At 40.8% G+C, this 14,762-nt stretch overlaps 1 protein-coding gene across 3 annotated transcripts in view; it reads left to right on the top strand.

The window, feature by feature from the left end:
* LOC126185032 (regulator of nonsense transcripts 2-like) overlaps positions 1-14,762 on the top strand; it is a 229,844-nt gene that overhangs the window by 141,406 nt on the left and 73,676 nt on the right. For all 3 annotated transcript variants that reach the window (XM_049927771.1, XM_049927772.1, XM_049927770.1), the window contains 3 exons: positions 3,780-3,939; positions 4,056-4,203; positions 13,237-13,455. In XM_049927771.1, the coding sequence (XP_049783728.1) occupies positions 3,780-3,939; positions 4,056-4,203; positions 13,237-13,455 (527 nt within the window). The remainder of the gene's footprint in view (positions 1-3,779; positions 3,940-4,055; positions 4,204-13,236; positions 13,456-14,762) is intronic.

Below are 14,762 nucleotides of genomic sequence, written 5' to 3'. Positions count from 1 at the left end.
CTGTGTACTGACTCCTTGAGCAGCCTATAAGGTATCAAGCAGTGCTACCCTCGCCTTCTTTGGTGGCGTCCATCCAGGAGTCCATCTATGCCCTGGACCTATACCATTGTTCAGTAGTGTTTGTGTGGACCCCAGGACTCGTCGACATCCCAGGCAACGAACTTGCTGGCAGGCTGGCCAAACAGGCTATGCGGAAACTGCTTCTGGAGATGGGTATCTCTGAACCTGACCTGTGTTCTGACTTACGCTGCAGGATTTTACAGCTTTGGGAGACAGAATGGCATAACAGTATACACAACAAACTGTGTGTCATTAAGGAGACTTCTAATGTGTGGAAGTCTTCCATGCAGGCCACTCACAGGGAATTAGTTGTCCACTGCCGGCTTTCATTGGCCATACATGGGCAACCCACAGTTACCTCTTGCGCGGTGAAGACCTGTCTGAGTGTCAGTGCGGCGCCTGGTTGACAGTGGCCCATATTCTGGTACACTGTCCCGCTTTGACTGCCCAGCGACGAAATCATGGGTTACCAGACTCGTTGTCACTCATTTTATCTGACGTGTCATTGGCTGATTTAGTTTTACGTTTTATTTGTGAGAGTGGGTTTTATCATTTGATCGAAGTTTTAGCGCATATCCTTTGTCCCTCTGTGTCCTCCACCCTAGTGCTTTTAGGATGGAGGTTTTAATGTGTTGCAGAGTGGCTGGTTTATCCTTTTTAGTCTTGTGGTCGGCCAGCCACTGTTACCTGCTTTCTTGTTTGATTCTCTTCTGTTTCTTGTCCTCTTTTGTTCCTTTTAGTGTTGGTTGCCTTTCCTTCGTTCTTGTGGTTTTTCCTTTTTTTCCGTTTTGTGTTATATGTCTCGTCTGTTTTATTCTCACACTTGTGGCGTTGTTTTATTAGGAACGAGGGACCGATGACCTCATAGTTCAGTCCCTTCCTCCCTCTTTTAAACCAACCAACCAACCACATTGAAGTTTGAAGCTGGGTGCACCCCACTTACCGCACTTGTTCGACAGCTGTCTACACAGCAACTCGTACACAGCATGCCACAGCGGTATTTCCATATTTTTTGTGTGGCTGCTGCTGTGAGTCTCATTGTAGTCCTTTCATTTCATTCCTCCCCCACCTCTCAGCTCAGTCCCAGTGAGTATGCTTGAGAGAGACAGCTATGAAAGTGAAGATACATTGTCAATAACTGGGCCTGAACAAGTGCGGACAGCTGGACAGATATGTTGAGAAATTTCAACAAATAATATGAAGAATATAATGATGGATTACTTTTTGACTTCAATAAACTGGCAGTTATGTAAAATATAATTGTATAACAGATTACACAGGGGAAAATATTTTAATAAACTAAGGTGAGAGATAAGGGTGTACTTTATTACCTACTCTCTTTAATATTTATTTAGACGATGCCATCAGAAAATGAGAAGAAAGAGCACAAAATGAGAAGAAAGAGCACCATAAGGGACTCTTATAAACAAGACTAAATGTGTTAATATTCAGTTTATGCTGGCGATATTGTATTAATGGCAAATTCGGAAGACGAACTACAAAAATCAATCCACCTTTCCAACTTTATTGGAAAGGATTAGAATTTTAAAATAGCACTGCATAAAATTAAGGCAATGGCATTCCATGGGAAATAACCCAGTATGAAACCAAATTGTAATTGAAGATGATACTTTGGAACAAGTTGAACACTTCATTTACCTTGGGAGCTATATCATTTTTAACAAGAATAAGAATGTAGATGTTAAATTACAGATATCAGAGAGGAAATAGCACTATAAGTAGAAGATTGAAAAGAAGAACAACAACAAAAATTAAATTCTATAAGCTGGTGGCTTTACCTGTTCTACCCTATGGCAGTGACACTTGCGTCATGAACATGAAAGATTCTAATTATGTTCAGGTGGCTGAAATGAAATTTTTATGAGCAGTCAGTGGTTGCACTACGTTAGGCAGGATTATTGATGAAAACTGGAGAGTCTTGTACTGTAAGGAAGCAAGGGAGAGGATGTTGTTGTGGGTGGTCAGTAACCTCTTTCTACATCGCAAATGCACACATGGATTAATACGGTTCTTTATTTACATGAACTTTTACGTAACTGGAACAGACTCCAGCAGTGTTGTGGTACAAGCTCATTAGTAATAGTCCACCGGCAGACAATATCAGTAATCTTGCCTTTACGTCCTTTAGTCTCACTGCTAGCCGCACTATGGTCAGCAATCTGGTCTCTATGTACTATTGTAGCCTGTGACCCACTCTGTGAATAACTAACAGATGTCAAACTGGAAAAGTGAGTCAGTGAGGCTCTCCAGTGAGCAGTGGTGGCCTAAATTCTTGCTCTGGAGAGGGCTTTGGTGTAATGTTGCTTGTCAGTGTGTCTCTGACCTCTCTCGTGATAGGCGTGCTTGATGCAGTGCCTACTATTGATCTTTGCCTTTCATCTTTGCTGACTGGTGTGCTGGCAACATCTTACGCCAGCACAAAAACATAAGTCAAGAACTGAATATGTTTGCAGTAAATGACAAAATGTAAGAATATAAACAAAACTGCAAGGAATATCTGAAACACATGAGAAACAAGGATTCTAAATATGGCCTTACAAAACAAACCCAGAGGAAAGAGGGGCGTAAGATAGCCACTGCTGTTGTTCACTCATCTCGTGATTAAATGGAGCAAATGAACTAATACTGTCATTATAGTTGATAATGTTAATGGTACTGACTTGAAAAAGGTAGGAAACAGATAGTATAATGGTAAATGTAGTGCATCACTCATGCCCACACTGTAAATTCGCAGCTAATATCCAAGGTGAGTACAAGCACTTGCCATCTGTGCGGTGACAGACAAGTGCGTGGCTTTCGACGAGAAGTGCTCACACAGCTACTAGGCAATGTCCACCACCGTTTGTGAATGGTATCTCCCCCACCACCTGCCCCCCCCCCCCCCCTTTCTCTCTCTCTCTCTCTCTCTCTCTCTCTCTCTCTCTCTTACACACACACACACACACACACACACACACACACACACACACACACACACACATTGCAGTGCATGCAAGCCATGCAGGTAGCCATGCACCTGAGGGCTCTAGTACAAACTTTGTAGATTTTATGTAAATGTGAAGTGTTTTTTTGTACTACAAAGACAATCAACTTCACCACTGGATGGTGACTGTTAGGTGTTGTGGGATCTGATCTGAGTAGTTACACTAATAATTTTTTGTTTTGTAAAAACTTGTCACCATAATTAATAGTTGAACTTTGAAAGAAATAAAATGCATTTGTATTGATGCCATCTAAAAAATGGTGTTGTGTACATCTTTGAACAAACACTGTGCTGCACTCATTTAAACTTTCTGCTTTGAGGTGATCAAAATTGTTGCTACTGAGGACAAGACTACAAAATCCTGTTCAGTTCTTTCTCAGGGTCTGTGCAAATTGCTTGTTATGCCAAACATACTTTTGTAAACAATAATGATGGATTACAAACAGTTATCTGAAGTAGATTTGTGCATTGCACATACACCCACAAAATGTCTGTGTGTGTGTGTGTGTGTGTGTGTGGAAAGGGTGGCAGCTTGATGTTATGTTAATTGTGTCTGTGTGTTTGTTTGTTTGTTTGCTTGTTTGTTTGTTTGCATTACCTCTGTATTTTTTGTTGTTCTCTAATTTTCATTATTGTAACAACCATGTTGATGTGCAGTAACTATCAACCACTTTAGTGATACCAAATTTAATCTGTATGTAACTGAATTTTCCAGAAATAGAAGAAACTGAGCCTTCAGCTGTAAGCAATAAAGTTTTAATAGAATCATTTCTGTCTGCTCTTCCCAACTGTGTAAACCAAGAAATGATAGACAGTGCAGCTATTGATTTTGCAATGAACTTGAATACCAAACACAACAGGAAGAAAGTTGTGAGGTGAGGCACAAATTGTTTCTAAATTTGTATTACGGCTTTGTGTGAGGATGTTTTAGACTTACGAATTTATGAATTTCTTAGGTTCTCAACCTGTGCACCTCTTTCATGGTTTTCAGGGCACTGTTCAATGTACCTCGTATTCGTTTAGATTTACTGCCTTTTTATGGACGATTTGTTGCTACGTTACACCCTGTGCAACCAGACATTTCGGAAGATCTTTGCCAGCTTTTGAAGCAAGACTTTAAATATCACATCCGCAAAAAGGTTTGTGTTTGTAATTTAATGTAGCCTGTTTTGTGAATTAATAATTAGAAGTTGCTGATGGAAATAGTGTTCATCTTTTCTTTATATGTATGCTTGTTATTAAGTTCCTGAATCCTATACTCTGCAAGAGAAGTCTTAAGCTACCAAAACTATATTAGCTCCAAAACTACATGGTAACTAGTTTTAGTTCATTTTATGGAAGAAAGCCACCGTGTACCAATAACTACATTATGTAAATTAGAAGTTCCAAATAATGTATTTATCTTATGGTTTAACAGTGTTGTGTATTGAAAGTAAAAAATATGAAATATATGTACAAGTGTTGAAATTCTCATTATGTTTGTGATGGACTCACAGTGCTGCTACAAAAATCAACACTGGAGTGTGTTCACCCTGGTGCAAGCATTGAAAGTAACATGTGGCACTCACTGATGTAAGAGTCAGGGGTGCGGATGAGGGTTGGGAAACAGGATAGAAGAGGAGAGGGGTACTGCCAGGAGAAGACTGCAGATGTTGATTCATAGACCCATAAACCAAACTAAAGTGCGAGGAAGGGGGGGGGGCGAATGGAGTGTGGTGGTAGGAGTAAAGACCTTGTGGGGAAAGGAGGGATGCAGGTGAAATGGTGGGCACAGGAGCATTATTTTGCTGTCTGATTTATTGATGGCTGGCATGAAATGAACTGATAATTTATTGGAGGGGGGTTATTAAAGTCAAAAATTACTATTATGTACCAATTATGAAGTGAAGGTAGTTCAGGAGCATAAACACCATTAATTTAGTGCTTTTATTTGTATTATGATGAAAGCAAATACTTATATACAATATTTGTGGGCAAATGTGCACAATCACAAGGTTGTATAAGCTTACATTTCATATCTTGTCGTCTGATCCATTAGATTGCGTCATCTGATGCATGGTGAATGTCCATTATCATTGTTTTGTATGCTTGAAGAGGACAATCGACAATGATATGGTGCACTGACTGTAAGGAGGCACCATAATCACAATTTGTAGACTAATTTAGTGTTAACCCAAAACAGAAACAGTAATCAGTAACTCTTTAGGCCTTTGTAGATATTGCCATTTGACACCCACCCTCTTTCCAGCACACATGCCTTCTTTCAATTATACCAGAGTAACTTATGCAACCCATTGCAGCATTCACCAGTTGTGGTTCAGTTGTTAGCTGGACAAACAACCAAGAACTCCTATGCAACCATCTTAGTCTTCTCATTCAGTTAGAAGCAGCAGGCCTATAATATAACACGATAAAGTACAACTTTCCCCAGAAGGCATGGAAAATAGTATCACCTCTCAAATGAAGGACTGTGAAATATGTTTTATGCTCACATATTATGACTTTTCTGCAGACCGAAAAGTCTCCTTTGTAGGAAGCGGCATGGATTCCATTAAGAATGACCACGTGAAACCCAGCTCACTGTTTTCATCCACAAGATCCAGAAAGCTGTGAGGACGGGGCGTGAGTCATGCTTGGGTAGCTCAGTCGGTAGAGCACTTGCCCGCGAAAGGCAAAGGTCCCAAGTTCGAGTCTCGGTCCGGCACACAGTTTTAATCTGCCAGGAAGTTGCTTCTATGTCCTCCCTCAATCTGACCTGATAGGGATCCCAAACGCTCGAGCAGTACTCAAGAATAGGTCGTATTAGTGTTTTATAAGTGGTCTCCTTTACAGAGGAACTACATCTTCCCAAAATTCTACCAATGAACCGAAGACGACTATTCGCCTTCCCCACAACTGCCATTACATGCTTGTCCCACTTCATATCGTTCTGCAATGTTACGCCCAAATATTTAATTGACACTACTAATGGAGTATTCAAACATTACAGGATTCTTTTTTATATTCATCTGCATTAATTTACATTTATCTATATTTAGAGTTAGCTGCCATTCTTTACACCAATCACAAATCCTGTCCAAGTCATCTTGTATCCTCCTACAGTCACTCAACGACGACACCTTCCCGTACACCGCAGTCAAGTTCCTCAGTGGTAGAACCTTTGTCTGGGGGAGAATAATGATAGAGTCGTCAGCTTTCAGGGACCATGGAGCCTGTAATTCTGCAGAGGACACGTTAGGGTCATGTTGTAGGGACTTAGGAAGAGTTGTGAAGCAATGCTGGATGTAAGGAATTCTTGAAAGGCTTGTAAGGGATGATTTTGAGGTAGTGGCAGTGGATCAAGTTGGGATCGTGATCAGAACTGTTCAAGGCAAAGTCCAATGTTAGCTTTGCTGTTGGAAAGGTTTTGGGATTGGGTTGCAAAATGATATTTCCAGTTGACATTCCTTTTGAAGGAACAAAGCAGCGTGATCAAATGCAGGTTTAGGGCTGAAAGTGAGACCCTCAGATAATACAGATAATTGAGGGGTGGAGAGTGCTTTAGACGAGAGGTTGAGGACACTATACTGTTGTGACTGGTTCTTGTGATTATGAGTTATTCTTGATCTGGGAGGCAGTGGTGAAGGTAGGATGTAAAGGAGAATAGCCAAGTTCGGTTTGTAGTAGAGGAGCGGTGGTCGATGGTGTGGCTGTTTAGGGAGCTGCAGAGGACAGTAAGGAAAATACCACTGTTCAGGTAGTTCAGGAGAAAGTGGGATAGGTTTTTGAGGTGAAGCCTGGCATGTTGTTGGAGTTTGAAGTTGGCTTAGCAGATGATACCATCAAAGGAGACATGATGGGGAGATAACTGCATGATTTTGTAGGAGGAGAGAAGTCTGGTGGAGTAGAAATTGGCTGATGAGTCATATAGGTCACAGATTAGACGGGTAAGAGCAAGAGATTGCAGTATTTGAAACTGTCAAGGGACAATGCTTCCGAGTGGGAAGATTAAACCTGTAATAATTCCGATACAGTATTGTTAGTGTCCTGCTTGCCACAGTCATGTTGTTTAAATGGTGCAAAGCAATATGAGGTGTAACGAACATATTAGAACTGTGGTGGTTATTGGGAGAATTTAAAGAAAGAGTGGTTCACCTGTGAAGTAGACCGCATGTGGAACGCTCGTGCGACCTGATCTTGAGTACTGGTCAAGTGTTTGGGGTCCGTACGAGATCGGACTGAAGGAAGGCATTGAAGGAATTCAGAGGCAGGTTGCTAGATTTGTTACCGGTAGGTTCGAACGACATGTAAGTGTTATAAGAGTGGTTCAGGAACTCAAATGGGAATCCGTGGGGGGTATGCGACATTCTTTTCAAGAAATGCTATTGAGAAATTTTGGAGAACTGGCGTTTGAAACTGCCTGCATAACGATTCTACTGCCAGCAACATACATTTTGTGTAAGGAACACAAAGATAAGATACAAGAAATTAGGGCTCAAATGAAGGCAGACAGACAGTCGTTTTTCCCTCACTCTATTTGTGAGTGGAACAGGCGAGGAAATGACAAGTAGTGGTACAGGGTACCCTCCATCACGCATTGTACGTTGGCTTGCAGAGTATCGACGTAGCTGTAGATGTAGACAAGCAGGTTTCAAGAAGTGGGATCTAAGACCTTAGTTTTTATAGTGCAGAAGCACCTTTTTTAAAGAATGGATGTAATATGTTCAGATGTGTGTGAACTGCTAAGGGACCAAACTGCTGAGGTCATCGGTCCCTAGACTTACACACTACTTAAACTAACTTATGCTAAAAATAACCCATACCCCAGGGAGGAATCGAACCTCTGGTGGGAGGGGCCGCGCAATCCGTGACATGGCGCCTCAAACCACACGGCCACTCCATGGAGCTATGTAATATATGATGGGATTCGTCATGGCAAGAGAGGACAGTTTGGAGTGTTAAAAATTGTGGGAGTGGCAAAAAGGATAAGCAGAGGGTGGATAAAAGATAGAAAAATGGAATAAAATCAAGCAAAAAATTCGGAAAAAATCAGAAAAATTCATACAAAAATTGTGAGAACAGAGAATGGTTAACAAGAGGTGATGAGTGAGTGAGAATTTCTCACCAGAAGAGTGCTCTATATGATATGGAAAAAAATGATGAAAAGTTTTGAAAAGAGACAAAACAGAAAGAGAAAGTAATAGAAAAACATGTAAACTACTTAATTTGGCAGTTAGGAAAAAAGAACATTTAAAAAAAAAAAAACACACACACACAAAAGTGTGAAAGGATTACACATAGACAAGATAAGGGGAGGATGGGAAAGAAAATAGCTGTCAAATTTGCGAATAAATTTGTGAAAGACAGTCAGGAGAAGTCCCTGCAGTGTACTGAACTGTAAATTGTTACAGTCAAATTCATAAATAACAATGGAATAGTTTGTGCAAATAAAAATGGACCCCTCTACATGCATGGAAATCAGTACTAGAAAAGATATAGGAGCAAAGTTTTGATTCATCTTGATGATACAGATAAATAAATGAACGGATTAGCACATAAGGTAGAAAATAGACGACAGTTTGAGTAAGACAGGTGACAACAAGGACTGTCAAGAGAGTTACGTAAGAGGGAATGATGGCCACATAGGCTAATATAACAATGAAAACAATCAAATTTTGACAATATAATTTTATTTGGATAGATAAAAAAAATCTGCTCACCAAGCGGTGGTAGAACACACACAAAAGAAGGATGTAATTAGGCAAGTTTTCAGAGCAAGCGGCTCCTCCTTCAGGCAGAAGGGCTCAAGGGGAAGAAAGACAGGTGAAGGCAAAGGACTGGAAAGGTCTAAGAAAAGGGGTAGATTTTGGAAAAGTCACCCAGAACTGCAGGTCAGGGGAGACTTACCAGATGGGATGAGAAGGAAAGGCTGATTGCTGGGGACTGCAACGGACGAGATTTGGAAACATGAGAGCTTATATGTGGAAGGCAGAGATTGCTGCTAAAACATCATGTATGAGTTAATAAGAGTGGAAAACTAAGTGCATTGTATGTAACAGAGGTGGGATGGGGATGGTGAAAAATAGACAGGTAAGAAAATGAAAGATGTAGAAAACTAAAGAGAGTGAAGATATTAATGTAAATTAAAGCCAGGTGGGTGGCGAGAACCAAGGATATCTTGTAGAGCTCATTCCCACCTGCAGCATTCTGATAAACTGGTGTCTTGGGGAAGAATCCAGATGGTGCGTGTGGTGAAACAGGCACCAAGGTCACGATTGTCATGTTGTAGAGCATGCTCCGCATCAGGATATTGTGTGTTGCGCCGGTATACACCCTCTGTCTCCGCCCAGTCATCCTAACTGGTAATTTTGTGGTAGTCATGCCAGTGTAAAAGGATGAACAGTGTTTACATAATAGCTGGTATATGTCGAGTCATTTCACAGGTTGCTCTCCCTTTCATAGTATATGTTTTGCCAGCTACGGGGCTGGTAAAGGTGATGGTAGGAGGGTGCACAGGGCAAGTCTTTCAACAGGGACGGTCACAGGGGTAGGAGCCATAGGGTAGGGAGATGGGTGCAGAAGGAGCACAGGGTCTGAAAAGAATATTGCAAAGATTGGGAGGGTGACGAAAAGCTATTCGAGGTGTGATGGGCAAAGTCTCAGGCAGGTTGGATCTCATTTCAGGGCATAATTTTAGGTAGTCATGGCCTTGTGGAAGTAGCTGAGTGTTACATTCCTGACCAGGATAATACTGAGTGACAAGTGGTGTGCTCTACGTCCAGAGAAGGCTGAGGTGAGAATGGTGGTGTATTGCTGTAAAAAGTCTGCATCCAAACAAACATGTTTGTCTCAAATGCCAAGGCTTTATGGGATGGAACGTTTGACCTGGAAGGATGGCAACTGTCAAGATGTAAGTACTGTTGTTTGTCAATTTGGACAAAAGTGTGTAGCTGGCCTGCGGTGAGGATGAGGTCAACATCACGGAAAATGGCATGGGATATCATGTGAAATTTAATTGGGAGAAGTTCTTCAGAGATTCCAGGAATTTTTACAGGTCAGCCTCACTGTGAGTCCATATGGTAAAGATGTCATCAATGTATCTAAACCAAACCAGGAGCTGCAGACCCGTGGATCCCAGGAGTGCCCCCTCCAAGTGACCCATGAAAAGGTTGCCATAGGAAGGAGCCATCCTGGTTCCCATGGCCGTACCCCCAATCTTTTTGTATGTCTGCCCCTCAAAGGTGAAGTACTTCTTGGTAAGTATAGAGCTGATTAAGGTGAGTAGAAAGGATGTCATAGGCTTGGAATCAGGGGAGCACTGCCTGAGGAAATGTTCAGCAGCAGACAGATCATGCTTGTGGGGGATGGTGGTGTAGAGGGAGATGGCGTCAGTGTTGACAGACAAGGTGTGTGGTGGGTGTGGGAAGGGCATGGATTTCAGACTATGTAGGAAATAGCTGGTATCTTTGATATAGGAGGGAAGTCTTTGTACTGTAGATTGCTGGTGCTAATCAACTAAGGCAAATATACGTTCGGGTGTGCTTTTAAACCAGTAGGTATAGGACAGCCAGTATGATTGGGTATGTGGATCTTAGGAAGAAGGTAAGAGGTAGGGTGCATGGTTTGGGTGGGGTGAGAAGTCTTACGGATTGAGGTATTAGTCCTTTTGAGGAGCTTGAGGTTTTATGGATGGACTTCAGGTCAATTTGAATCATGGGAATGAGATCTTGTTGGCAGATGCTGTATGTAGAGGTGTCAGGCAACTGGCTTAGATCATCACTAATATACTCCTTTCTGTCAAGTACCACAGTGGTAGAACTTTTGTATGTGGAAGGATAATGATGGAGTCATCAGCTTTTAGGGAACGTGGAGCCTGGTATTCTGCACATTATGGTCATGGTGTTGGGACCTGAGGAAGGGTTGTGAAGCAATGCTGGATTTGAGGAATTCTTGAAAGGCTTGTGAGGGATGATTTTGAAGTAGTGGTGGTGGATCAAGTTGGGATCGTGGTCAGAACTGTTCGAAGCAAAGTCCAATGTTGGGTTTGCTGTTGGAAAGGTTTTGGGATTGGGTTGCAAAATGATATTTCCAGTTGATATTTTGTGTGAAGGAAAGTAGGTCCTTCAACAAAGCAGTGTGATCAAATGCTGGTTTAGGGCTGAAAGTGAGACCCTTGGGTAATACAGATAATTCAGGAGTGGAGAGTGCTTTAGACACTATACTGTTGTGACTGGTTCTTGTGATTATGAGTTATTCTTGGTCTGGGAGGCAGTGGTGAAGGTGGGGTGTTAAGGAGATTAGCCAAGCTCAGTTTGTAGGAGAGGAGTGGTGGTCGATGGTGTGGCTGTTTAGGGAGCTGCAGAGGACAGTAAGGAAAATACCACTGTTCAGATAGTTCAGGAGAAAGTGGGATAGGTTTTTGAGGTGAAGCCTGGCATGTTGTTGGAGTTTGGAGTTGGCTTGGAAGATGATACCATCCAAGGAAACATGAGGGGGAGATAACTGCATGATTTTGTAGAAGGAGAGAAGTCTGGTGCAGAGGAAATTGGCTGGTGAGGCATATAGGCCACAGATTAACTGTGTAAGAGCAAGAGATTGCTGTATTTGAAACTGTGAAAGAGCCTGGAGTAGAGTAGGAGTACATCAAGAAGCAGGAACTACCCTTTGGATCATACCCCTGTGACCGTATCCTCAGACACTGGTTTATCAGAACTCTGCAGGTGGAAACAAGATCTACAAAATGCCCTTGGTTCTCACCACGCACCTGCCTTTAATTTATATTAATTTCTTCCGTCTCAGCATTTCTTCACAGTAACAACTCCTTTAGTCACTCCATTTTAGTTTTCTATATCTTTCATTTTCTTGCCTGTCTATCCCCCCCCCCCCCCCCACCACCACCACCTCTGTTACAACAATGCACTTAGCTTTTCACTCTTATTAGCTCTTACATGATGTTTTAGCAGTAATCTCTATCTTGCCTATTACCCTGTCTTTCCACCTTTAATTGCACAGGTTTTCAAATCTCGCCTGGTGCAGTCTCCAACAGTCAGTCTTTCCTTCTCATCCTGTCCAGTAAGTCTCCTCTTACCTATAGTTCTGGGTGACTTTTCCAAAATTTACCCCTTTTATTAGACCTCTCCAGTCTGTTTCCTTCACCCTTCATGCTTCACCTTGAACCCTTCTGTCTGAAGGAGGAGCCACGGCTCAGAAAGTTTGACTAAATACAACTTTCTCTTTGTGTGTTTTCTCCCACAATTTGGTGAATAGGTTTTTATCTATCCACTTACATTATATTGTCAAAAATTGATTGTTTTCCTTGTTATAATTTATTGATAGCTGTACTTACATGGCACTGTTGGAATCCCTAACTCTATACAAAAAAATTATAGTGGGCCTGATTATTCTTTTTATTTATTGTTCATATGCCCCTTTTGTGTAGTGTTAATATTGAGGCCATGTTCTGTGCATTTGATTCCCAATGTATGACACCATTGCTAAGAAATGAATGTGTCTAGGAATAGTATGTAAATGTGAGGTAGTTATTGTTGGACACTGATGACATGACTCGAATGGCGTAATGTGCTGATGGTAAGTGTCTTTGCTATTATTTTCATGTGTTCGTTCCACTTCAGCTGTCAGTCAGTATTCATCCTTAAAATATGTATGTTTGTTGCACAATCTGTGAAATTATCATTTGCATTTAATGTGACAGTGTTATTTTCCCTCTTCAAACTGAAACTCGAGAAGTTTGTTTTATTTATGTTCAGTGTTAATTTATTACTTCTTGATCTGCTGTAAACATCCCAGAGGTTTTCATTTGCTTTCACTACTGGAAGTTCTGGTGTTTTATCTGTAACTTTGCTATCATTTGCAGAGGGAATTTTTTCCTCATGCCTAACTTTGTGTGGCAAGAACTGTAATGGTTGTGAGACACTATTGTGAAGAACTCCTGTATTAAAGTATTTTTGATTTGGTTAATGTTTTACTACATAGTTCACTTCATTTGAAGCTCTATCCACAGTACCCTGTTTTACAGACATCAGAAGTGTGTGCAGAAGTACTTTTAGGTTATTTGTACTATACTCGTGTATAAGAGTATTTGTGTTTTTGTATATTAATAACTAATGTACATGTACTGTGCCCTTAAAACTCCCACAATGTAAAGTAATTTTTGCTGTTTGTGTTTATTTTAGGATCAAATGAACATTGAATCAAAAGTTAAAGTTGTTAGATTCATCGGGGAATTAGTGAAATTCCGCATGTACTCCAAAATTGAAAGCTTATATTGCCTGAAAGTGCTAGTACAGGATTTTACACATCATCATATTGAAATGTGCTGCAATCTGCTAGAATCATGTGGAAGGTTTCTTATCCGGCATCATGATTGTCATCAAAGAATGAAAGTTTATTTGGTAAGTATTAATATATTTGTGTGATTCCATAAAAAGTAGTCTTTATTTGTTATTGAAATAAAATCCAATGTACCTCGGTCTACATATGCAAGGGATCTCCATCTCTGCCCATTCCTCACCAGCTGCCCGTGTCCTCTCTTACTTTCCATCTTTACCTTCTTCATTAACCTTCATAAGTGATTTTTTGATACCAGCTGGTTACGTCCAGATTATATCAGTTTCTACTGGTAATCAATCTCCTCCAACAGCTTTGTGCTTAATCTTTTCACCCAAATGGTTGATTTTTGGTTCCTGTCTGTTGTGGTCGCATTTTCTACTTATCTTGTTTGCCCGTATTTAGCATTTTGTTTACAAGAGTTGGAGCTCTAGTTCCGTGTCGAGATAGAGATAAGTCTGTTTGCAGTTACATGTCTCCTCCCTTGTGGAGAGAGTTCATTTTGATTCCATTAAACAAGTGGTCTGCTGTCCTTATGCTTCCCTAATGTATTCTTCCCTTTTTCTGTTCACACTAATGATTTAACTTGAGTACATAAATTTGGCTGCCTGCTCTGACAGCATTCCATGAGCGGGAATTAATATCCTGCATCACATTCCCTAATAATTGCGGTATCAACTTTCCAGCATTTATCTCTGTTCCTCCTTTCCTCAGCTCCTACACACAGAAATTTATATGCTGTAGGTTTTTTCCAGTAGAAGCTACTATCATTAGATCTCCTACTGTAACGTGCGCGTGGGGCACACAATACTCATTAAAGCCTGTACTATGGTAAGTGAGCGAGGTTCACCTTACGAGACAGGATTTTCGTATAGATATTGACCGCGTGTACCTGAATGGTGGCAAATCAGACTTACATCCACTCTGTAATAACAATGATCCATCAAGTAAGTTCAAAATGCAATTACACGTCAGTATGTACCAAAAGCAACACTGAAGATGCTACTAATTTGATAATAATACAGTCGCCAGCCTAATTAGGCATTAACTGATTTTCTTCCCTGTACAAGTTGATGTATATTCATGCATAACAACACGTAGTAATACTGCGTAGTATAATAAAATTTTAGAACCAGAAAATCTATTGAACTGATAGTTTCACGTTCTGTACTGATATGGAAAAACCATGAATACATAACACTACACTATAATGTATACTACAAAGCTTCGTACTGTCTATTGATCTGATTAAAATCGGGCATAGGTTACCCTAGAAATAGCAGTTTCGAGCCACACACAAAATGTCAATTTTGATAAAGATAAAACACTGATAAATTTTTACTTATATATTGACTTTAACTTTTGCTGGTTA

This window comes from Schistocerca cancellata, chromosome 4, assembly GCF_023864275.1.
Source record: "Schistocerca cancellata isolate TAMUIC-IGC-003103 chromosome 4, iqSchCanc2.1, whole genome shotgun sequence".
NCBI lineage: Eukaryota > Metazoa > Arthropoda > Insecta > Orthoptera > Acrididae > Schistocerca > Schistocerca cancellata.
Note: the sequence above shows the minus strand (reverse complement) of the source record. Positions and strands in the feature narration are given on the sequence as shown.